This window comes from Ochotona curzoniae, unplaced genomic scaffold (genome assembly GCF_017591425.1).
Source record: "Ochotona curzoniae isolate NIBS_2020 unplaced genomic scaffold, NIBS_Ocur_1.0 contig_3498, whole genome shotgun sequence".
In the NCBI taxonomy this organism is placed as follows: Eukaryota; Metazoa; Chordata; class Mammalia; order Lagomorpha; family Ochotonidae; genus Ochotona; species Ochotona curzoniae.
In genome coordinates this window covers 31,867,315-31,892,541 of record NW_024465885.1, presented here as the reverse complement: position 1 = coordinate 31,892,541, position 25,227 = coordinate 31,867,315, and the positions used below count along the sequence as shown (strand labels likewise).

General features: G+C 35.9%; 1 protein-coding gene across 1 annotated transcript in view; it reads left to right on the top strand.

The window, feature by feature from the left end:
* TMPRSS15 (transmembrane serine protease 15) overlaps positions 1 to 25,227 on the top strand; it is a 106,107-nt gene that overhangs the window by 13,051 nt on the left and 67,829 nt on the right. The window contains exons 4-10 of the mRNA XM_040980421.1: positions 746 to 897; positions 2,606 to 2,650; positions 10,506 to 10,673; positions 18,080 to 18,188; positions 19,158 to 19,264; positions 22,431 to 22,571; positions 23,760 to 23,909. Of these exons, the coding sequence (XP_040836355.1) occupies positions 746 to 897; positions 2,606 to 2,650; positions 10,506 to 10,673; positions 18,080 to 18,188; positions 19,158 to 19,264; positions 22,431 to 22,571; positions 23,760 to 23,909 (872 nt within the window). The remainder of the gene's footprint in view (positions 1 to 745; positions 898 to 2,605; positions 2,651 to 10,505; positions 10,674 to 18,079; positions 18,189 to 19,157; positions 19,265 to 22,430; positions 22,572 to 23,759; positions 23,910 to 25,227) is intronic.

Here is a 25,227-nt window from a genome sequence, read left to right as displayed (position 1 = left end):
AAATGAAAAACTGCAGAAAATGTGTATAACAAACCCATGTCTAACAATGACATAAAGGACTTCTATGTACGTGAAAGATTGGTGATCCATAAACTAAAAGAGTAACTGATTAAGATTCTTTACAGTACTGGTGGTTTAAGCAAAGTATTTAAAAATGGATGCTTCACTTATTTATTAACATGAAGTATGAAATTAGATAAGATCATCCAAACTCTTTGCGATGAAACTGAATTACACAAGTCTCCAATATTTTTAGAAATGTTTTGTTATTGTTGTTTAAATCATTTTGTCAGGGAAGAATTTTACATTAAATAGAATATAGAAGAAAAGATTGAAGCCAATTATTTTCTGTAAATGTGTTATGATGTCTCATTAAAATGCAAAAGACTCTTTAAAAAATCTTTTGTGAAAATACAAATGCACATGCTTTATTTTTCCACATAGTAAAGTAAGAACAAATTCCATGAAACTAGGTGATTTTGTGACTGGGGAGCAGCATGGTGCTGCACTGTCTGACTTATAAGGCTCAGACTGCAGCAGTGGTTTCTATTTTAGGATTTGTGTTTCTGAATCAATAGTTAATCTTTGAATTTCTTTTTTTTCACATGTAAAATAGAGATAATCTTTATTATAGCCCACCTTATATTAACAAGGTGAACATTGCAGAGAAGTTAAATATAACACAGATCCAACACAAATCATTTGAAAATAGCTGACTTCTTTTATATTCTCTTTTGCTTTACAGAAATGGCAGTGTCATAGTCATGTTTGACCTTTTTTTTGGCCAGTGGGTGTCAGATGAAAATGTGAAAGATGAACTGATTCAAGGCATTCAGGCAAATAAATCCAGCCAACTGATTGCTTACCGTATTGATTTGAACAGCATCAATATCACCGGTATCTGTGAACATTATTTGATTTCTTTGAATCATTAAGCTATGAAATTAAAATTCTAGCAACATATCAGAGAAGCAGTGGGTTCATCCTTAACTTAAGGAGCATGTCTTATTGATTTATGTAATACATTTACATGAGAAAAATGAAATAGAGCGAAACTACATTTGAAGAAATGACACAAAGAAGCAACTTGTAAAATATCAGAAAGTTCTGGACATATTGACATGCATAAACATTTATGAACTCGTTGCATTAATTGCATGGGTAAAATACTTGCTGATTTTGAAAATCTTCTATGAGAAAAAAACCCATTACATCTTGAATTGTAGACAATATTAAATCATGAAGGCAATAGCAAGGTCCAGGTTTAATCTAAACAAAATGATGAAAGGGGGGAGTCATTTAATTTTACCTATCCCAGGTTAACTGCTCATAAAAATAAAATTGTATCATTTAAATGAAAGATAATTTCTACCATAAATAAAACAGTAAATATGGGGCTTAAAATTAAGACCAGACAAAATCACTATCAATGGTTAAATTATTCTAAGGCTTCCAATCCAGTGTCTCTTCACTCATTTCAACTCAACAAACTATATTCTGCTCACTTATTTTGGTTGATACCATTAGCAATTTGCCAAACCCATAGAGGCACCAGTTTCTTGAAGTACTGGATATGAAACTGTCAAATTCTGGTTGCTTCTCTCGGCAGTGTTGGTTCATCATGAAGTCCCCTTCCCATTAAGCCTGCTGCTACACCCTGTAGCTCCTGGCTACAGATAACTCTATTGGGTCCTCTGCTGGTAGGCTGATTTGCTCTAGCATAGTTGCTGGAGCAGACATGGCCCACTTTAGCTCTAGGTCTGCTTCATGTAAGTTAGAAACTGCTTCTAGCCATTATTAACCAGGACTGGTGGTTTAGCTATCAATACATTTAAACATCATGTAAAATTATGCCATATGCTAACTTCCCTAACCCTAGATTACAGAGGAAAACCAGATAATGTTGATAAATTAGTTAAAAATCACAGTTATTGAGAACTCCATTGAGGATTCTGGCCTAGGTGTCCTGACCATGTTTTTGCTCAATATCAAATACACGAGTTTGCTTTCATTGCTTTATCTTTAACAATGTTGATATAAAATCATTTCTTTCTTCTACAACCTGGTTTGCTGTTGATTTAATCTACCTTAGTTTTTGAGGTCCTGGAATATATGGTAATACTTATTTCCATGACTATCAAGAGTTGGACCATTGAAATTATCCACTTATTCACTATGAACACCAAGTGTTTATCATAACATCAGTTCAAGAATATCCCCAGCAATTTGAAATAACAATCTATTGAATTGTGACACAGACACATATTAAAAATAACACCAGGCTTAAAGTGAGATACTTTTTTCATTTGGATATGTGAATTTTCAAAATTAATCATGTTTTTAAATTTGTTAAGAATTTAACATAGTCCTTAATTTCTTTATGTAATACAGTCAACTCAAATATAAAAATATTATTTATGAAAACATCTTATAAATCTGATTTTTTATCAGCAGATTGTTACCATACCAAGTTTGAGACTTTGATAGTTTTTGGAGCAATAACACAAATATTGAAAAAAATGCAGAAAATAGAATTAGTCAATAGAACAGAGCATACTAATTGTGTTCTATTCCTGAATGTCAAATAATTTTCCTTTTTTTCTAGCACCTTTGGAGGATGTCTCTACAGTTAGCCCTGCAACAACTTCAGGTCAGTACTTAATGGAATTTTAAAAAATATAACATGATGATCATAAAACTCTGGCTAGATGATAATTTTTTCTTGCAACTTGTTCAGATATTTTGTCCTTCATTTTAAATGGCCTAACTCTGTGCACAACCATTAAAGCAAGCGTAAAAGGGAATAATATAAAGATCTCTAGCTGCTTCCCAACACAAATGGCATGCTGTCATTTTTATATTAAAGTTCAAACGAAACGTTATATGCATACCTGAAAAGAATATTGTCAAGGTTATAAATATTATTAGAAATAAAAAGTAACTTGTGTGCAAAATGATTGTTATAATATTTGTCAGATGAAGTAATACGTGAAGTGTTAACCACAACACTTTATGAAACAAATCATTACAACTCTAATCCTATATAGCTATATACAGGATAGGGCAATCCTGTTGTCAGCAGCATCTTCATCTAGTGACACAACATATGGAACCCATACTTCCTTCTCCAATGAAGGGCAACATTTTAGTGTATAAAATCATCTTCCACCACACTTTAAAGGAATTATTTTGGAAATTAGTAATGGCTGGGTACTTTTAATAGGTTTTTTAAAAACTCTGTTTCTGAAACTTTAAAAATTAACAACAACCATTGATGGAACTGTTTTCCTGTTTCCATTTGCCTGCTGATTGGTTCACTGAATCATTGAATCCCAGTTATTCCATTCCCTTTAGCTATGTAACATCTCTTGCCTGTGGTGTCCTAGAGGAAAAGTAATGTATTAAATAAACCAAGAATTCCATGGACCTAAAATAAGTTTTCCCCCTATATGATATTGAAGAAAATCTTGTCAAAAATGTAGAGAATTGGCTGAGAAACAATGCACAATAAAGTGCTGTATCTGTTCTTTGTTCTATTGAGAAGTATAAAAAATACTCTTTTTCACACTTAAACTGTAAGAATGGGGTCAGTCTACTCATGATCTTATCTTCCACAGATCATATCATCAATTGATATGTAAAGTCCAAAATGTAACGTAACAGTTTCAATCATTGGAAAGAATGAGTTAACATTTCTTTACCTGGTTTCACCCATTTGGGGAAAGTACATTTGCGAGGATGCCTGACCTTGTGCTTTTTACTTATTATCTGAAAAATTAAACTGAATCCCATAACAAGGCTTAGAAACGCTAGCCCATGAGCCACATAAAGCCTGCAAAATCATTTGATTTGTCCTTGCAAGGCAACTGCAGATGGAACTAGAAATTCAATAAATCTAAAGCAGGCTCCTTTAAATTTGATAACTATCTATGGTCATTAATGATATTACAAATATCTAAATGACTCTTGGCAGAAAAAGCTTCCTCACCCTTGTTTGAGTATAATCTGGAGAATGGAAAGAGAGGTGATGCACAGGGCTTTGTGAGTGGCACATGGGGAGTGTTCAACCAGTGCTAGGTCCCTTCTTACTTCTTGGTTTCAGATGTTTTAGATAGAAAAAATGAAATCCAGCTACTCATTTTTAAAAAAAAGATTTTTCAAAACCTACGATTAAAACAAGAAGCTTATACTTGGCAATGTTTATTTAACCACTCCCTTTTTCCATTTTTTAAATTGGTAGATGTTCTGAATTATTTTAATTAATCCTCTGAAATAAGTAGGTGGAAAAATATCACATTCCTTAAAAAAAAAAAGGAAAAACAAAATACATGTAGTACACAGGTCCCCAATATTTCTCATTTATTCCTCTTGTACTGCAAGATATAGATTTATAGACAGGAAAGAGGCAATTAAACTTGAAGACTGCAGTTTCCAGGCAATAATTTATTATGAATATGCCTTTCAGGGATGTTAAGCTTATTCTCAATTTTATATGCCTGGAAGACAGAGTTTGAGAAAAATCAACAAATGCATGCATCATATACCTGGCCTTAGTACTGTTATAAATTCTATCAAACAGCTATTTGGCATGATAACGGGTACAAAGTCCTTATGGACTTTTCCTATTGTCTAACTGCCTTTGTTGCCAATTACTGTAAGTTTTACTAACCCATTTGGAACACAAGGGGAGAGAGCTGGGAATTAGGGTCACATCGCACAGATTGATTTCTTAGCTTCTACAGAGTGCCTTGAAGGACTGTTTGGGACGATTGCTCATATATGCTGGAAGGGTTTCCTGACTACAGCTTGTTCTAATCCTTTGTTGCTGACTGTGTAGGCAAAGACTGCAGAAAACACAGAAGTTTCACTATCATGGACTTTCTCAAACTCACACAGAATGCAATTTTAAAGCAATTCCACTCTGCGAAAGAGTTTGGGGATTGAAGAAGAGGAATAATTGGCTCATGCAGTGAACAGGAAATTGGGTCAAAAGAATCAAGTAGGATCATGGACCTCGACCTAATTGCCCCAGGACTGGGATTCACAGTATCACACACATTACGACTTTAAGTATTATTTTTTTTGCATTTGAAAAAAGCAATATTTATTGCTAACAAGTCTTGTGTAGTTAAGAAATCCCTTCCCACATGCTATTAGCACTATTAGAATCTTCTCACTGTAATCTCATTTGGATTGAAAAGCCTAGATTGATTCTATGAAAGCAAATGAAAATCTATATAAGATCGGATTTGTCTTTAAAGGCAGTACTCCAAGAATTTAGATTCTACTTCTGGCACTAAGAAAGATCCAGGATCCAAAATTTTATTTGTCTCAAATAGCTTTAGTCATCAAGTAGTATTACCCAAATTTAAATGACTGAGATAATAAATATGTCAGGTTTTGAAATCATGGTTTTCAATGTATTGCCTTACATAGAGATGGTTTGAGAAGAAAAATATTAGATATGGGCCTTTTTTTTTATCATTCTGAGTACCTTGCACAGTGTCTGCACAACATAACCTTAAAATATTTTTAGCCTTAAGTCACTGGAAACTGTTTTGATTCCGGATCACTTGGAAATAATCACATCTGGGTTTTTAAATCAATCCTTCATGATACACATGCAATTGGATAATTTAAACACTTTATATTTTCAAAGTTCAAAATAGCAATTAGCTACTGTTTCCTTAACTTGCTGTAAATTAGTCTTCATGATTAATTAGTCTTCAAAATTAGTTAATATAACACTTCAAATATAAAGTATGTGCATGTCTTTTCTTTCCCATTCAACAATTCGCAGTATTCAGGCAACTTGATGAGTTGCTAGAAAAGTAAACCAGTAATTATTATTTTTGTGCATATTTCTATAACTGGAATTCATTAACTCTTAAAAATAATCTGTTGAATATATAACATGGAACTTCGTGGAAACGGAAAGACAGGAAAAATAATGAAATGCTAAATGAAGAATATGGAAGTCAAAACCCGTAGCCTGACACAGATTTAAAAATTGACATCTGGTAAATTTCTACAGTGGTTAATGTTTTAATCAACTGTTCTGTCAGAAATTGCCATAATTGTTTATGTAATAAAATTTAGGGGAAGAAAGAAGAAAAAAATCTATTTGAACATCCTAAAATCAGCTGCTATTATATAGTAATTTATTCCCATTTTCAATTAGTAGTTTCAGTGTACAAAAGCTGTCTTCACACACTGATGTGATTGAAAATGTTCATGAAACAGAATCAACAGATACTCCACACCCTGGACAACTGTAGTCAATATTTCAACCTTCAAATCAAAATACTTTATCTACACTAATTTTATCATCTCACTCTCTATTTTCATAATCACTTTCATGATTCAGTCTTATTAATTCAATTATCCACCCCTCAGCACCTGCCCTAATCTGGATCTGGTGCACATCTGGTCAGTGACATTCATCAATTACCTTGTAAAAGTGCAATGAGGTCCTTGCCTCGTCTCCTCTGCCAGTGTGAGAGTACTAGCTATTATCAACTTTCACGAAGATCATTGAATCACCTCTCAAAAATTAATTGTATGGAACAGACACATGTAGATGACACATATATACACATATATAGAATCTTCCAGGGGTATTGTCTATAAAATAAGCATCTCCACCTTCAAATAAGACAAAATGGTCCCTCAGCATCTGGTCAACCCCTTTACTGATACAGTAACACCATATCAGAATCTGGTCAGCATCCTTCCCAAACATCCTGCCATCTAGGTAGATTAGACTCATCTATTTTCCCTTTACTGGTGTTCTCCTGTTACATCAAAAACTTTAGTGATGCCTTTTACCTTTTTGGTGCCTTTTCAAGATATATTTCAAAATCTATTTAAAATATGATTTTTCCTGGGAAATGATTTTATTCCTTGTCAGAGAAACAATCAAGCTATCTAATCCTTGGTGCTGCAACAGCTGTTTACATACCTCATTTTAGAAAATAGTTACTGAGACAGTCTCCCACTAAACTCCAGAGACCAAAGAAGCAAGACTCTGCCTGAGGCATCATTTGATCTCCATCCCCTCAAGTTCCATAACACATAGATAGTAAATTCTTGAGGTGTGAATTAAAGATAATTAATGAGATGAAAGGATTCCAAGTAGGCTTACTTTGCAGCATGATTCATCTAAATTTAAAACAGCAATGAGCTGAAGCTTCCATGAGAGGCATTGGGACAGACAAATCATGTATCTTTCTAGTTATTTCCCCCAAGCTAGTCTATTCTGTGATGAATATTAGATTTTATTTTGTTTTGTTTTCTAAAGATTCATCTTAATTAGAAAGGCATATTTACACAGAAAAGAGCAAAAAAAAGATGCTCCATCTGCTGATTCACTCACCAAATGCCCACGATGGCCAAGGGTGAGCTGATCCCAAGCAAGCAACTAGTTGATTCTGGTTCTCCATCACAATACACAGGGTCCCAAGGCTTTGGGACATCCTCCACTGCTTTCCCAAGCCACAAGCAGGGAGATGGCTAGGGAGTGTGGCAAACCGGCATATAAATTAACCCCTATGTTGGATCCCATCACATAGCAAGGGGGGAGGATAAACCAATTAAGCAATTAAGCAGGGCCCAATAACTTTGTTATGGGGTGCAAGTGAGATCACTCCAGACACGTCTAAGGTTTATTAAGGAGTCTTTATTAACCAAGCTTGGGGATAATAGAGCATGCTAGAAATAGCGAATCACAAGTCCATAAGGCAATCCAACCAATCATATTCCAACCAAACATAATCCAAAAGGGAACAAATGGTCATTACCCTTAAGTCCATCTGTTAAGCTATGTCCCAGCTTCCCCAACAATATAAGTTATCCTAAGAGACATGTAACGAATAACCCGGACACCCTTACAAAGTTCCAAACATTCACCTTTCGCCGGCTTCTCTGCCCACATTCCATCACTACTAGGCCTCCCCTCTCCTGAACTCCTGATAGTACACAGACCAGAAACAACATTACTATGTCCATGATCCCATCTAAGCAGTACACAGGGACCATGATTGCTCTGACCAGCACAGCCAGTAACGTGGACAAGGAGAGGGTCTGGGGATGAAGCACTGACAGGAGACCAGTGATGGTAGAAATCTCTGTGAAGTCTCACTCTATTGCTCCTTCACCTCTGCTTATATACTCTTCTCCCGGCCCTCACTTCCTAATTTAGCAGGATATTGGGTACAGATGAGTAAAATTAGTCCAGGTGTTTTTAGCCACAAGCCCAGTTACTGCTCCAGCCCAACTAAATGAGCGTTAATCAACTCCTTAGCCCACTGTCAATGGGTGCTGGCTATCACTGGCTGCACCCCATAACAATTTTATTAGCTGTCCTTAAAATATGACAGTTTCAAGCCCAGCACAGTAGCCTAGCAGTTAAAGTTCTTTGTTTGCTATATACCGTGATCTCTTATGGGCACCAGTTTGTGTCTCAGCAACCCCCATTCCCATCCAGCTCTCGGCTTGTGGCCTGGGAAAGCACTCAAAGATGACACAAAGTCTTAGGACCTTGCACTCTCATGGGAGATTTGGAAGAGGCTCTGGGCTCCTGGCTTCAGATCAGTGCAACACCAACTGTTAAAGCCACTTAAGGAATGAATCAATGGACTGAAAATCTTGCTCTCTCCTTCTCTCTGTATATCTGACTTTCCAATAAAAGTAAAACAATCTGAAAAAAAATGACAGCTTGAAGCATGGTGCTTTTCCTCCTTTATTTAACATTTAAGGAATACTATCAAATGCTATGCCTTTTCTTGATTTTAGACTCATCAAGGAAGTTTATCAACAGCAGTTACTTTTATCAATAACTACAGTATGCATTTACATATGTAGGATTTATTATAAATTTTACTTTGTTAAGCTAGAGTATTATGTAATTTGGGAATGGTTTTAGTCTTCTAATTTGGTATGAGATACATCATGAATACCCCAGTGGTATGTAGTGATTTTAACTAGACCCAATTACAAAAATTAATTAGTGATGTTTGTATATTTAGAAACCATTTTATCAACAGTATTAGATAACAAAGAGATGTAAAATGAAGAAAGATCGTGTAAGAGTTCATAACCAAGATGGATTTATTATCAAAGAGAAAAATAAATCCACAGAGGGTGCCCAGCTGCTGATGTATAGATAGAGCCAACATGGCAGGGGCGGAAGACAGGCGTCTGAAGGTGTGTAGTTAGAGTGAACACACAGCCGAGGCCTGGTCTTTCAGCAGGTTGGGTTTTCTATATTCATTGGGTTTGGTGATGATTGAAGGAGAGAATAGGAGAATTTCAAGAAATGAAAAGGGGTAGCCATGCAATAGGTTTCTCATGGGAATTTCTGCCTTGGAAGACCATCTTCCCTGGGGTCAAGGGCAAGTGGGCAGGAACGGTGCACATGCTAGAGTGGTGCTTGGAGGTGTAGGGTAAGAGTCCCTGAGGAGAGGGCATTGCCTCTGTTTACTGCCTGGGAACGCTCACAGCCTCAGCAGCAGAATGGCAACATGCACTTTCATTTTCTCAACTAGTTTCATCAGGCATAAGATGAATTTCAGAATTTCACATTTTCACATTCCAGCAGATGGCAGTAATGTGCTGGCTTTAAAATTAAGGAAAAATTTAAAATGGTATTAAGTCAAAGATTTCAAAAAATTTCAACCATTCTAGCCAGAAAAGAAGTCTTTAAAGTTCATATTACACTGATAAATAAAACCAAATTCCTTTATCTTGTGGGCATATCAAATATAGCATATGTTTAGGATTTCACTTCCATTCTCCACTTTAACTTATCAAAGTGAAAAGTCTTTATGTTTTTGTTTTTGTTTTTGTTTTTGTTTTTGTTTTTTTTTTTTGCATTTCTATTCATCTGTGTCATGAAGCAGATAAAGAAATAGTCCAACTGAGAGTATAGCCCTGGAACCATCTGGTGCTATTTTAACTAGTTAACTCAAAGAAGTCAAAAGATCTTGAACAGAAATATCCAATAGATTTCTTCTCCAGTCACTATAGCAGACACCAGAAATTTTATGTGTCTTATCTTTTAAATATCTTTTGTTGATACATGATGCTCTGCAGGATATACAATTGGATTAAGTCACTATGTTATTCAAGTCGTGTGTATATTTATTTATATTTAAAATAATAAATTGGCTGCTAGATTTTACAAAGGATATGATCAACTTCCCAGAAAATTGACTCACATAATACTACAATGTAGGAGATATAAATACTAGCCTAATGCCCAAGCTATTATATTAATGTGTTCGTGTCAAAAAGCAAGAAAGGGAATATTAATTTTGACATATACATGTAAACTTTGCATTGTTTAAGGAATATGAAATTCTATTAATTTTTGCAAATGATGAACATCAAATAGAAAAAAATGTGTCTGTTAGAGATAGTAGAATATTCTTGGGAGAAAGATCATAATTTGACAAGAATACACAAAATTATTCAAGTTCCATGTACCTCATTGACTGGAAAATAAGTCTATCATGAAAATAACTTGCCTTATGTTTTTCAAGGACATGTCTCTGTGGAGTGTCTCCCTGGTTCAAGACCATGCGCTGATGGTCTAAATTGCATAGCAGATGATTTATTTTGTGATGGAGAATTAAACTGCCAAGATGGTTCTGATGAAGATAGTAACATTTGTGGTAAGGTCTCCCTATATTTTCCCTTATTCTTTTTGTTCTTCTCCTATAGACAGACACACATACTGCATAAACCTCAAATATTTGAAATTATTGAAATTGCCACATAATTTATTAAAACTCTAAGCTTTATTACCTAATATTAGTTAACAAGAGTTTCATTTGATGATGTTAAAAGTATGTTGTGTTTAAAATACATTTCATGAGAATAAGGAAATTGTATATTACTTTTCATTTATTTTCTATATTAGTACAAGTATTTCATGTTTTTCCACTCTAGCATCATATCAGTGTCTTATTGATTATTTTAATAGTGAGCACCTCATACAGCCTTGCACCTTAACAGCTGCATTTGTTCATCCTGTACTTCAGAAAAAAATGGTAATAAGTTAGAATAGCAGTGTCTCAGAAGTAAAACATCTATCTTTTGTTTGTGTGTTCTAGAATCTATCTTATTATTATTAAACACTTAGCTAGCATTTGCTACACACCAAGCATAGACACTAGAATTTAATCATATTCTCTCTCCATTTGTTTCTTCGTGTTATAGCTGGGTTCCATTTAGGAGTCTGCTAGAAAATAGCACCTGCATGGGATATTTCCTTTCATGTGTGATGTGTGAAAGATTACCACACAAGTATAAACACAGATTAGTAAGCAATGTGAAGACTATTTGGATAAAGTTCATATATATTTTTTTCTGAAAAAAAAATAAACAGAAAGCATGAATTTAACACTTTTATGTCATTATAATCCACTTTAGTATAGAGTATGAGTACAATGAGTTCCTGAATCTTATTAAAAGCTGTAATTACTATTTGGTACACTTTGATCTTCTACTGTTACACTTTTCTCACATTCCTTGATATCAATTGAAGATGCATGTTCCAATAATGACCAAAGTTTTCAACATTGTCTTTCTCTTGATAGATACTTTAAAAGACAGGCAGTTGGTCTTTTTCATGGTACCAGTTCGATGAAGGGTAACTCATGGAACAGGCTTCTACTGAGCAATCCAGATTCAGACATTCTTGAATACAATTCAGACCCTTAAAGTCTAAGTACATACTTTGAAGTGCACTCAGAGCATATTGAAGAAAGTGCAGGAATATTTTAATCTATTTTATATAAGTTACCCAAAGGAGAAAGCAACTTTGTTTACTATGGTTTCAGGCATTTTCCATAACCATTTGAAGGAGAATACAGTACAAGTGTGCCATCATGAGACAAAAAGGATGACACTGGCTTCCATTTCAAGAATTATATGTAACATGGTTACATGCAATTTTAAGTCTAATGGTGATTAATAAGTATAAGTGAGAAAAAAATTTGTTATAAATAATAAATTGGTTGAACCAATAATTAGAAAATGTGCCATATCTGTTATGTGTTCTCTGTCTTCATGGACTTAACGGTTTTTTCATGACACATTAATACCAAATCATGTAAATGTACATATATAGAGGTATCATGATAAGTGTGACAACCTGCTGAGGTTGAATGTCAAAAATTGTTTTTCTGAGCCACTAATAACTCATGAGATCAGTTTTATATTAGAAAGAAAATCTAAATTTGCATTCAAGAAATTATCAAACTGCCTTGCCACATCACTTCATGATGATTTTGTGTTTATCCTTCCTCAATATTGACTAGCTCTCATTGTCACCAATTCCATGCATTTTTCTAATCTATTGAGTCTCTCCATTTTTTGTATTTTAAAGGCAACAGTGTACGTGTTTTTATAAACAAAGTTAAGTCATTTCAGGAAGAAAACGGTGAAAGAACCAATTAATCAGTGCTTATCCTGTATGTATTCCAGAGAACACATTAATTTAATTTTCTTTTTATGAAATGTCTCTCTCCCTCTCTCTTTCCCTCCAGCTGTGTTACACTATGTGCTGTTAATAGAGCCACATTAATGTTGACTTTTTCATAGTTTATTTTCTGCGGACTTTGGTTTTTTAGGTTCGTACAACATAAACCTGACTGTAGCTGAACTAAGATTCCATCCAATTACTGTTTTTTCCCGATTAGACGCATCAGCAAGGAAGTTCACTTTTTAGCTGACCCAAGAGCAGGAAAGATGCTGACTCTCACGTTTAGACCAAGGTGCAGGCTTATTTGGAAGTTGGAAAAGTAACATTATACTTAGAACACTTTGTATGTATTGAGTAAATGAAGTAGGTGGGTGGACGTTGCTCATGTTTGATAAATTCAGGCGAGTTCAATGTCCAGGCACACAATTAGGAAAATGGGCCAGCAGAGGGAGCTCTCGGTGGATCCCGACCACATAAGGTCGCCCATCCCTTTACAGGAGACTTTTCTAATAGAAACCACAATGGCTGAAAGAAGCTTCCATCTCCACTCAGAATGTTTCACTTTTGTTTGTTTATTTTCTTGTTTCTTAATATGGCCCTGGAAAAATCTAAAATGCCATAACCAGGAGGATCCACTAATTCTACTAATCCATACCTAGATTATAAATTTTTCTCTCCCAAAATCTCTCTCATATCATTGTCATTTGTACAACTATATTCAGCTGAGATATCTTGCAAACAAATCCAAAATATGTGAGAGGGTTGTCAGTACTAGGCAATATCCTAAAATAAAATTGTGACATTTAAATAATGGTTTTAGAATCCATTCAATACTACTGCATTTTTTTTTAATCATTATTACCAATTTATTTATTTGAAGTCGAAGTCACGGACAGAGTTGGAGGAAACAAGGCAGCACTTCCATTGCTGATTTACTCCTTAGAAGGCAGCAACGGCCAAGTGTGGTATGGCCAAAGACAAGAGAGCTTGCTTCTGGTTCTCTCATGTGGATAGCAAAGGCCAGACTACCTGCAGCCTCTCCTGATGCTTTGTCCAGACTGGAAGCAGAAGCTGCATCAGACATGGAACAGCTGGGGTAGGGACTTGCATATATATGAGTTTCCTGTCTTGGAGATGTCGACTTATCCCACCATAGCACAATGCTAGACCCTGACATTTTAAGACCTTTCAAGCATATCACAATTTGCTTGCACGTGGAAATTTGCCAAAGGTAGTTAACAGCAAAATTTCACCAGTACAAAGAAAAAAAGATTACATTTTTAAAACAAGCTAAGCACTTTAATGAACATTCAGTAATTTAAGACATTGAAAGCCATTTTATGACTTTTATCAAAATTTGAGAAATATGGATGCCTATTTCTTGAAAATCAAGCCTGTATGCCTGTTGAGTTCTTCACTGTTTCCTTTGCAACCCATTGCCAGACAGGAAATACAGTTACACATAAACACAATACCTTGCACACCATTTTACTGATTGGTTCGGCCATGTAGTTCTACCTCACTACCTGGACTGGGAGAAAGTGAAATTTATCCACATGCCCAGTACAGAATTGCAGCAGGGGCTGGCAAACATACAACAATCTCTGCCACCAAAGTTATGACTCAAGTCTTTGTAAAACACACATGTCAGGTTTTACCAACTTTGCAAATAAGTTTTAGAGATTCTGAAATTCATTCTATTTTTGTTCATCTATGTTTTTGTTCATTAAATCTTTCTCTACTTTTAACTTTTTTTCTTGCTTCCTATTGTTGGTTGTACAATGAAATTGCCAAAAGTGATTCTCATTCTTCTCTCAAGAGCATTGGAAAGCTGGACTTTGTTTAAAGATATCTTGCCATTTCTTCCATTCAAACTTTTTCCTCCCTGCATAACAGCTCAAAGAACACACAATATGTATTCATTCCATATGTCATAAAACCATGCTGCATAGCACAGTTCACCTTGCAATAAGACTGGCTGTTGAAAACTGTATCTTAGAAGCTTAGATATATGTTCTTATTGTAACATTTCCCCACTTAACACTTCATATTGTTTTTAATGAAGATTACACAAACACTAAAATAATGAATTTAATGAGATGGCACATAGTAAACATTCCATAAATGTAACAGTTATATTTTGGCTGGGAATTCAACACTCCAATTTACTGATTGTTAAATATTATCCTATAAATGTAATCCATTTAGGCTAGTAGTGAGCTGTACTGAATTACGTGCACTCTTTAAGTCCATATGTTTTCTTTACATACTATAATTAAGAAATCCTTTATATCATATGAAATAGCACATACTATTTTTATTACTTTCTTAATTTAAAGAATTTATTAATACATTAGCTTCCTAGGTCCCCAGGGAATAAATTAGTTCTATAGTACCGTTCTCACCATTTCTCATATTAAGGAGAACCACTTCAATATAGCTCATTGATAGAATTGTAATAACTCAGTATTGGTTTGTTTTTACAGTCATTGAAGTTAAGGCATTAATTGTTGATTGATTTAGTCCTGAGTTGTAGTGAGCAAAGATTTTAGGATAATGAAAAAGATTTTCTTATATAACCAAAAAGTTACTTGGCAATGAATTTTATTTTTTAATTTTTTTATTATTATATTTTTGACAATCTTTACATAGTTAATTAGGGTAAAAAGGTTCAAGGGCTATAGGAAAGTGGGTAAGACTATTATTTCCATATTGTTTCCTTCATGTTTAAAGGAGGGTATTAAGCAGGAAGGCCCACCCAATTTCCCACCCTTCCCAGGTCCCACATATAGGGTATGCTCTGAGGTTCTTGCTCAGGTGGTTTTGAGAGTTTGCCAGTTATGAATCGCTGCCAATCTCACCACTCCAAGCACGATGGGGTCTTTGAAGAATCCACTGATTGACATAGTCCATCATAGTGTCTCCATTTGCGCCATATTTCGCTGCCAACATAGAGCTGAGATGGTTGATTGACTTGTTCTGTCTTCTGTCTTTTCTTGGCTAGGGTTTTGAGTCCAGCATTTCTATTGGGGAGATCTCCAAAGAAACTTTGTCTGAGGTGTTCTCAGACCAGATTCTTATATGTGCTAGCAAGTAAGGGCCCGGCACAGTCCATTGCCCTGATCAGCTGGTGGTTACAATCGCTGGATTGGTTCTGTTTTCAGCCCCGACTTCCACTGGAACCAATGGGTGTTGCAGTCCAGTCTGGTTCTGCCCAGCACATACGCGGCCATAGCATAAACCAGTGGGAGCTGCAGCCTAGTTGGAGCAACACACAATAATCCCCACCACGCCCGCCCCCTACCCTGGTTTGCCAGTATGTGTAGCAGTAGTCCAGTCTGTCCCACACCCCATTCCACCCCAGCCCCTGTCCTGGTTTTCGTGCCCTCCCGTGGAAGTGGTAACCCAAGAGGGAGGAGCCCACTATTTCCCTCCCAGTCCTCTCCCAATCCTGGATTATGCACTCTCCAGGTAGTCCTGTGGTTTGACTTGAAAGAACTAGCCCCCAGTGCCAGCTTCTGCCAGCTGATGCTGTGGTTAAGCCCAAACAACCCTCACCCATTCTAATTTGTTTGCACCAGTCCCCAGTGGGAGTAGCTGTCCCCAAAGGAACCATCCCTTACTTCCCCTGCTGGCTCTGCCCCCTCCCTTCCTGGTTCTCTCTTGTGCTGGTTGGGTGCTGTGGTCACATCTGGTACAGGCAACCACACCTTGGCATTCCGTATTGTGCACTAGTTTTTGTTGCGACCGATTCTGGCTCGACCCACACTGTTCTGGTGCTTGGATTTACCAGTGGATGATGTGAACAGATTCAACCTAGTCTTCCCCCCACCCCTGCCAAATGTATGCCAGTGAATAACTTTCCATGGCCTGTTCTGGGTAATGAATTTTAAAAGTAAAAACTTACCTGTTATTTTCAGGTCATGGCAAACCAAACTGAATTGCCCTTTTCCACTGCAATACATATTAAAAATTAAGAGAGTTACTTAGCTCAAGAAGCTGCAATATTAATCTCTTGCAATGATCTGTGCTGGATTGTTTGAAATTTAATCCTTGCAGGTTAGGTCATTTTCTTTTATGCTTAGTTTGTTCTCTCTCTTTTCTTTTTCCTTCCTTTTATTGGTCTTTTGCTTAGAATAAATCTATCAAGTTATAAGAAAATATAACCAATCTCATGATTGTCATTCTCAAATAGGCTTTACATCTTAATGCATTTTTGTGTTAAAAAAATGAAAAAGTAAAGTGATGTAAGATGAACCCAAAATATTTTCTATCACAGAATAGAATTACTGGACAGTAATATTTAAATGGTGTTTTCAATGGTGCTAGTTTATTCCAAAAAGAAATTCCAAAGGCAGTAATTAAATTTTGATGTGTATGTTTGAATATTCCTGTCCTTCATCAATGCACACTGTGGGAACCATAATTTTAGAACGTGTGGTCATTAGAATTAAGTAATTGATATACAGTATATGGTGCTAACAGGATGAAAAAATTGTGAAAAATCTAAATTTGCGGAATATATAGCACAGATGTAACATAAACAAGAAGCCATAAACAGTATGTACCTTAAGTGCTTTTAATATAGTTGAAAAGGACTCAACTGTAAATTATAGATAAGTAACAGTGCATGCCAGTGGAGCGATTTCCTTGAAAAAATGTGCTATAATCAAGAAGATGGCTGAAAAATATTGAGCTGCACAGTGATTCTATCCTAAAGGAGCATAACTGATGAATCGCAAAAGATGAATGTAAAAGATTGTATCAATAAAGTTCCCTACAGACCACTTGCAAAAAAATGCATCATTTCCCTTGCCATGTTCTTATCATTTTTAGAAACATGCAGTTTTTGATGTATACATTTAAAGCTCACCAAACTACATTCTAATGGAGAAAATAACAGCAAAAACAATAGCTGTTCTTCGTCCAATGTGGCAGTTTAGAATTCAGATATATACACTTTCTGAAAAATAGAGTACAATAAACTTAAAATTCAGCATTAGTGTGCATATTTATAAATGCAGTATTTTCCTGAAATATTATGGCAGGGCAGCAATGTTTGAAAATATCAGTAGTTCCTACTTGTTTAAAACATTTTTTAAATCAATTTTAAAAGAGTTACAGAGGAAAAGGGAGAGGCAGACACATAGAGAGATCTCCCATCCTCTGATACACTTCCCAAATGGCTGACAGCGTCAGGGTTGGACCAGGCAGAAGTCAGGCCCCAGGAACTTCTCTGGGGCCTATCAGATATAGTCCCAATCATTTGGGCCATCTTTTCCTGCTTTTCCTAGAACACAGCAGGCAGCAGGATCACAAATGGGTCAGTTAGCAAATGAACCATTGTTAATATAGGATGCTGGCATCACAAATGATGCCAAAGTGCCTGTCCCTATGATAATCACTTTAATTTTAATATAAATACTCTTGTATATAGGACATACAGATAATGATCTTGTATGCATTCTGATGTGTACATATTCTGTGAGATACTTCTTAGTTTAACTATACAGGTCACCTTTTTCTGAATTATTTTTTAATTTTTCTTTTTTATTTATTTTTTTTCTGTTTTATTTTGTTTTGTTTTGGCAGCCACTGCTTGTGATGGACAATTTTTGTTAACTGAATCTTCTGGGTCTTTTGGGGCTGACCAGCATCCAAATTCTTCTGGATCGAGTATTGTTTGTCAGTGGATTATACAGTAAGATGCCTTCTTTTCTGGCCTGATCTGTAATCATGCTACATATTTTCTGATATACTATAATCATTTATTTAATCACAATACATCCTGTGAAAATTATGTTTAAATCTCAAAATCCATTATTGTAATAGTTATGTATAATGCCAGACTGTCCTTTTCCCTCTGGTGATTAGTATAGGGATAAAGACAAAGATTTTAACTACAAATCAGAAAGAGCAACTGCACAGTGATGTTAAAGCTGTAAGTAAGCTGCTTTGGGGATAGATAAGACCAACTTTGCCATTTAGAGAGCATTTAGCATAAGACCAATAGATGACAGTCCATATGAGTTCAAATCAGTTGCTTCAGTCCAAAGGTTTATGATGTGAGGCAAAGGATATTTTTTTCATAGAAAATGCAGCGACCCATGGGTTTTGACATTGTGTTTATTTTCATTTCATTTTCTCTTCACTGATTTGTTAAAAAAAAAAAAATCAGTTGTCATAGCACTCTCCATCCTGACTTCCATAGCAGATGCACTAGTCTACATTTGCAACAACAGTGGTGTAGTGTATCTTTTATCCCCTATCCAAGCCAGCAGGTGTTGTTAGTAAATTTCCAAATGTAGCCCAGTCCCACTGGAATTAAGTGGGACATCCATGTGGTTTTTATTTGCATTTTCCTAATAGCTAGGGAGTCTGAGCATTTTTCATATGTCTATTAGCTATTTGAATTTGTTTCCTTAAAAAAAATCTGTGCTCATTTCTGTTACCCATTTTTTCACATGGTTGTTTGTATTGCTGTCACTGAGTTTCTGAAGATCTCTGTAAATCCTGGATATTAGTCCTCTGTCAGTTGTGTAGTAAGAAAGATTTTCTCTTATTCTTTTGTTGCTATATATTTCCTACTGTAACAATTTTAAATTTTTTCAAATTCTGTGATAAATTAAGAAGTATAACAACTGAAACGTGTTTATTGTTTTTAATTTAGGGCAAACCAAGGACTATCTATTAAACTGAGCTTCGATTCTTTTAATACGTTTTATACAGATGTACTAAACATTTATGAAGGTGTAGGACCAAACAAGATTTTAAGAGGTAAGTTAAATTATGTGTACAACTGATTACAAAAATGAAAATATTTAGGAGATTTTTGGAGGGATATGTGTTCTCTTTGAATTTGAACTGAATATACACTTGAAATTTAAGCCACTGAAACAACACTAGTTTTCAGTACAAGGACCGAGACACTGTTCTCTATGTAATCTTTATAATAACATGATTTCACAGTTCTCTTAGGTATTTTAAAAATCTTATTACTTTGCCAAAGAAGCATAATTATGTATTTTGTAACTACTCATTTTTAAATGTTACTCTGTGTTAAGCAAAATCTTGACCATGCCTAAATATTACTGTTCTAATTTTCTCCTACATACATAAATGATACATTTACACAGTTTCTGTTCTTACTTGCAATTTATATTGTGCTCATCTGTTTAGCACTAATTAAAACAATAATACAATACAGAGTCTAGCTCAAGAGGAAGGCACAGTGCAGCTAGAAGAAAATAGTGTTGTCATTATATTACAGTTTACTTTAGTACATGTGCAATAATGCAATATTGACCTCACTTTGCTCCCCCTGTCCCAACTGGCTCATGTCTACTCAGAGTAGCCAATGCAAATAGGGAAAAATGTCCTGGAAGGAAAGAAAAATGAGGATGTAGACAAGATTGTGTAAATGAATGAAGAAGTGACTAGCTTCCTGACTCTTTGGAGAGAGGGTCAGGTATTGAGTTGAGATGTTATTCTAAGTGATTTATTTTGTTATAATTCAATAATTGTGCCTTAATGTTTTACTTATGTGCATTGAAAAGCAAATCCTAGCTAATATCTTCATTGATTTAAGAGTTTGATAAATACTCAGAGATATGACAGTAATATTTACCTTTTATCAAGTGGCTAGAGATATTGCATGATATAATGTATTTTCTAAATTAATATTATCAATACATCATCAAAGTATGTATTACATCAAAATAAAATTATATTGGAGATGTTAAGTGGCTGCAAATTTATAGATTTAATCAGAGTTGAAGCAGAAATCCAGCCCAAAACTCTCAGGCATCAAAACATGTTGCAGTTATTCATTATTCTTGAAATGCCCAAACACAAATATATTAAGTACACACAAAGATTATGTGTGCTCATAGTAAACCACCACACGTCCAGCTAGGCCCACCCCCAGTATTGGTTCTCATGCTCAACAGCGGAAGTGGCAGCCCATCAGCCCACAGCCTCCCCACAGGACTCACTCCCTGCTCCAGGTCTTGCACTCTCCAGGAGGTTCCGAAGTCTAGCTTCATAGGATATGTCCCCAGTCCCCGCCCTTGCCAGCTGAGGCTGTGGCGAAGCCCTGTCCATCTGCCATTACTCTGGCTCAGACTGTACCATGGATGCAATCCATTAGCCCAGCCTGGCTCTCCTCCTAACCGAAATCACACGTAGGCCAACAGGTGTCATTACCCTGCCCAGCCTGATCTGCCTCCAGTCCCAGCTCTCACTGTCACCAGAAAGAGAAGTGGCCCTGCAGGGTAGTCCCTTCTATTCCTCTACTTGGGCTCACACACCTCCCTCCCCGCCTCTGCCTCACCCTCCAGTCTAGCATGTACTGGTGGGTACCGCAACCCAGTCTGCATACCCCATCTCACGTCAGCATTTGCCAGGGCCAGTCTGTTCTGCTCCTGTTCCAGCTTGCACTGGTAGGAGATGCAACTATTGTTCAAGGCAATATTTTGGAGTAAGATTTATGCTTTTGTCAGGATACTTCTATTTACACTCAGAAGTCACATTTCTGCTATAGGAGTTCATTCCATAGTGCAACAAGCACAATTTACAAAGTGATTGTTTCCAAAAAATCTCATTTTCCAACCATAGCATCTGAACAACAGATCTACTCTCATGACAATTCTCCAGTTTTTTTTTTTAAGATTTTTATTTTATTTTTATTGGAAAGGCAGACATACAGAGAGGAGGAGAGACAGAGAGGAAGAGCTTCCATCTGAAGCAGCCGCAACGGCTGGAGTTGAGCCAATCCGAAGCCAGGAGCCAGGAGCTCTTCCTGGTCTCCCACGTGGGTACAGGGTCCCAAGGCTTTGGGCTCTCCTGGACTGCTTTCCCAGGCCACAAGCAGGGAGCTGCATGGGAAGTGGGGCTGGGATTAGAACCGGCGACACGTGGGATCCCGGCCAGTTAAAGGCGAAGACTTTAACCACTACTCTATTGCACCGGGCCCATTTCTCCAATTTTAAATAAGACATATTTTGTTATTATTGTTGTTGTTATTCAACAATTTGAAGTTTTCCAGTATGGATCTACTCTGTGTCATCAATACATGGCCCCCACACAGAATTCAATCAGCAAGTCATGCTATCAATATTAGAAATCTTTTATGCACCCTTATCATACCTTACTGAGCATCCTCTTACTTAGAATTGGGTTAGTGTTTTGAAATTAGCTGAACCACATACCACAAAAAGTTGACCACCGTGCCTGCCATCGTCCACTTTCCAGAGTTCCCTGAGTCATTATCATGCTTCCTTATTTTCCTTAAGTTTTAAAGAATGCAATTTTCTTTGTATGTTTCACATGCAGGCCACATGTGAAACAGTCCTTAAAAATTGAAGATTGTTGAGCCCGGCACGGTGGCGCAGTGGTTAAGGTCCTCGCCTTGCACGCCCAGGATCCCATATGGGCGCTGGTTCTATCCCAGCAGCCCAGCTTCCCTTCCAGCTCCCTGCCTGTGGCCCGGGAAAGCAGTCGAGGATGGCCCAAAGCTTTGGGACCCTGCACCCGTGTGGGAGACCCGGAAGAGGCTCCTGGCTTCTGATTGGCATAGTATTGGCCGTTTTGCTCACTTGGGGAGTGAATCATTGGACGGAAGATCTTCCTCTCTGTCTCTCCTCTCTGTATATCCGCCTTTCCAATAAAAAAAAAAATAAAAATAAATCTTTAAAAAAAAAATTGAAGATTGTTTTCAAATCACAAATATTCAACTGAATTGAGGCCTTCTGATACTGGAAAGAATATATATGTATCAATTAAAATAAATTAATATTAGGATTGATGCTTTTAGTTAACCGAGTGATATATCATACCCACTGGGAAATCAGTTGATAAATGGATGAATAAATGGATGGATGGATGGATGGCTAAACAAATAAAAAGATATGTACATAAATTAGTTATTGTTTTTCTCTTGCAGCTTCCCTTTGGGAAACAAATCCTGGCATAATTAGGATTTTTTCCAACCAAGTTACTGCTACCTTTCTTATAGAATCTAATGAAAATGACTTTGTAGGTTTTCATGTAACATACAGTGTATTTAACAGCAGTGAAATTAACAGTAAGTATCATTTGTTTTCCAGAATTTAAATTATAGATACTTAAGTATTTTAGCAGATTTTGGTCTTTTAATTTTTATTTTATTATTTTATGATACAATTTCATAAATTTTGGGATTTTCCTTCTACCCTCCCCAAGTCCAAAATCTTCCCCCCGTGAGTAATTTCCTCTGTATGATACAATAGTATAGTCTCTCATAAATAGTCATAGATCCATCATTCTGTGATGTGTTTCCTGACATTGTGGGTATGGACAATGGCAGAGAATGTATTGACTAGATTTTAAAATATTTACTCATTTATTTGGAAGGGAGAATTAGAGAGAGGGTGAAAAAGACACATGTTCATGTGGAGGGAAGGACAATCTTGCATTCACTGGGTCATTCCCCACATGGCTGCAATGGCCGTTCTGGGGCTGGGCCAAGCTGAAACCAGGAACCTAGAGCTTCAACAGGATCTCCTACTTGAGTGCATGGCCTTTTCCTCTGTTGCTTTCCCAAATGCATTAACAAGGACCTGGATGGGAAGAGGAAGGACCAGGACTCAAACCAGTGTACACATATAGCCTGAATTGCAACCTTCACTACGCCAGAGTACTGGCACTTTTACTGGTATTTTAAAAATAGTAGAATCTGAAATTTTTATTGTATGAGTTGTTAAATGAATAGGTTTTTGTTGCTCTCTTTCTACATGGAACATAGCTCATATCCTGTAAAGCATAAAACTAGGTTTGAGAATAAGAAATCAATATGAAACTAAATTAATATCCTGTAGACAGCAACAGTTGCAATTAAAAACACAAAAGTTGACATAAAAATGAGATATTTCCACACAAATTTAATTTTGGTCCAAGTATTAAGCAATAAGGGGAGGAAAAACATTAGATAATGACAGTGTTGGTAAATGAAGACACGTGAAATAGAAGTAGGGACAAGAAGATTTGATTTATACTTATAAAGCTCTGATGGGATACACAAAACAAATTTTACATATTTTGCAATAAAATCTCTTTTAATATCCATAGGATGAAACAGACCAGATCAATTTAAAAAGATGATTTCGTGCATGCCCCGTACTTCTAACTTGTAAAATGTTAGACTATTTTCTGCGTAATCTAATCGAGTTTCTTTATATGTGTATACAACTTGAGCTTTGATTCCTTTTTTTTTTTCCCTCTTGCCAATTCACAGATTATGAAAAAGTTAACTGTACCTTTGAGGATGGCTTTTGTTTCTGGGTCCAGGATCTAAATGACGACAATGAATGGGAACGAGTTCAGGGAAACACTTACCCACCCTTTTCTGGACCAGAATTTGACCACACTTTTGGCAATGATTCAGGTACAGTTCATATTTAAAATCATAAAAACAAAGAAGGTGAGTTTGTGCAGTTTAAGGACAGTACTTAATGGATACAGTCTTCTCTTTCCTTTTTTAAAATGATGGGCCAATAAATATTCTTAAATGAAAAATGGTGATCAAATATGCAAGGTGGTATGTTCTAAAACTAGTTTTTCACTAAAATATCTGTGAGATGATGAAAAGCACTCATTAGCTCCCAGAAAAATCAAGGTATGCTTATCACTCTGTTTGCCATTTATTATTAACTAGGTGCACTTGTCTAAGGTAATTAACTTTTCTGAACTTTGCTCTGTTTTACCTTAATCTCATTTTCACATTGATCACTGTGAGTACACAGAAATTAAATTGATTTTTGTATATTGATCCCGTACCTTGCACCCTTCCAAAATAAATTTACTAACTCTGATCTTTTCTTAAAGCACTTCCTAGAAGTTGCAGTATCTAAGATTATAACCTCTGGAAATACAGTTGAATTTGTTTCTTCTGGGAATTCTTCGGCAGGCTGTTTCTAGAATAGGGTTCCAAATAGAGGGCTAATATTAAGTACAGTTTTCATACAAATAAGGTTAATAATATTTGACCCCAGGTGGAAACATTAACATCAGAGAAACCTTGTTTTAATGAAAAACTTAAGCATGGTGGAGAAATAAGAGGGAGATAAGGGAATCATGTGGGAAGGATATTCATGAATTCATTCAATATTCATGAAAATTGGAAGTCAAATACTCATCATCCCAAGTGTGTCCACCATCATGGTGTTTCAAATCTATATGTGAGTCTTAAATAGAAAGGAAAACTGGAAAACTTAAGTGAAAATGTTTTCTTAAAATTCTCTCCCATAATACGACTTGTTGATAGATTATAGGTGGGTGTGATTTACTTTAAAAACACAAATAAATTTCCTGTAATCAGGTTTGGTTGTAGGAGTTTAGGATGCATATCCCTTATCACCATTTTAAATCTTATAGGAACTTTCACATTAAAATCTTCATTTTCACTGAAACTTCTAAGCACTTGGTTTGTTTGTCCTATCACACAGTATTACTTCTGTGTATTTATCTGCCTCTTTTCTTGGTCAAGGCTACTCTTCCTTATCTTTGAATTCCAAGAGCATTCCTAATTTCTGAATTTACTCAACACATAAAATTATTTTTGAGTAGAATGAATGCTTACAACTTTGACTCAATGAATAACTTTTGACTTTGCTGTAAACTTAATGAAATATAAGCACGTGTACATTGTAATTCATTGGCAACAGCTATAAAAACGCAGATTTGCAGAGAGAAGGAGAGACCCG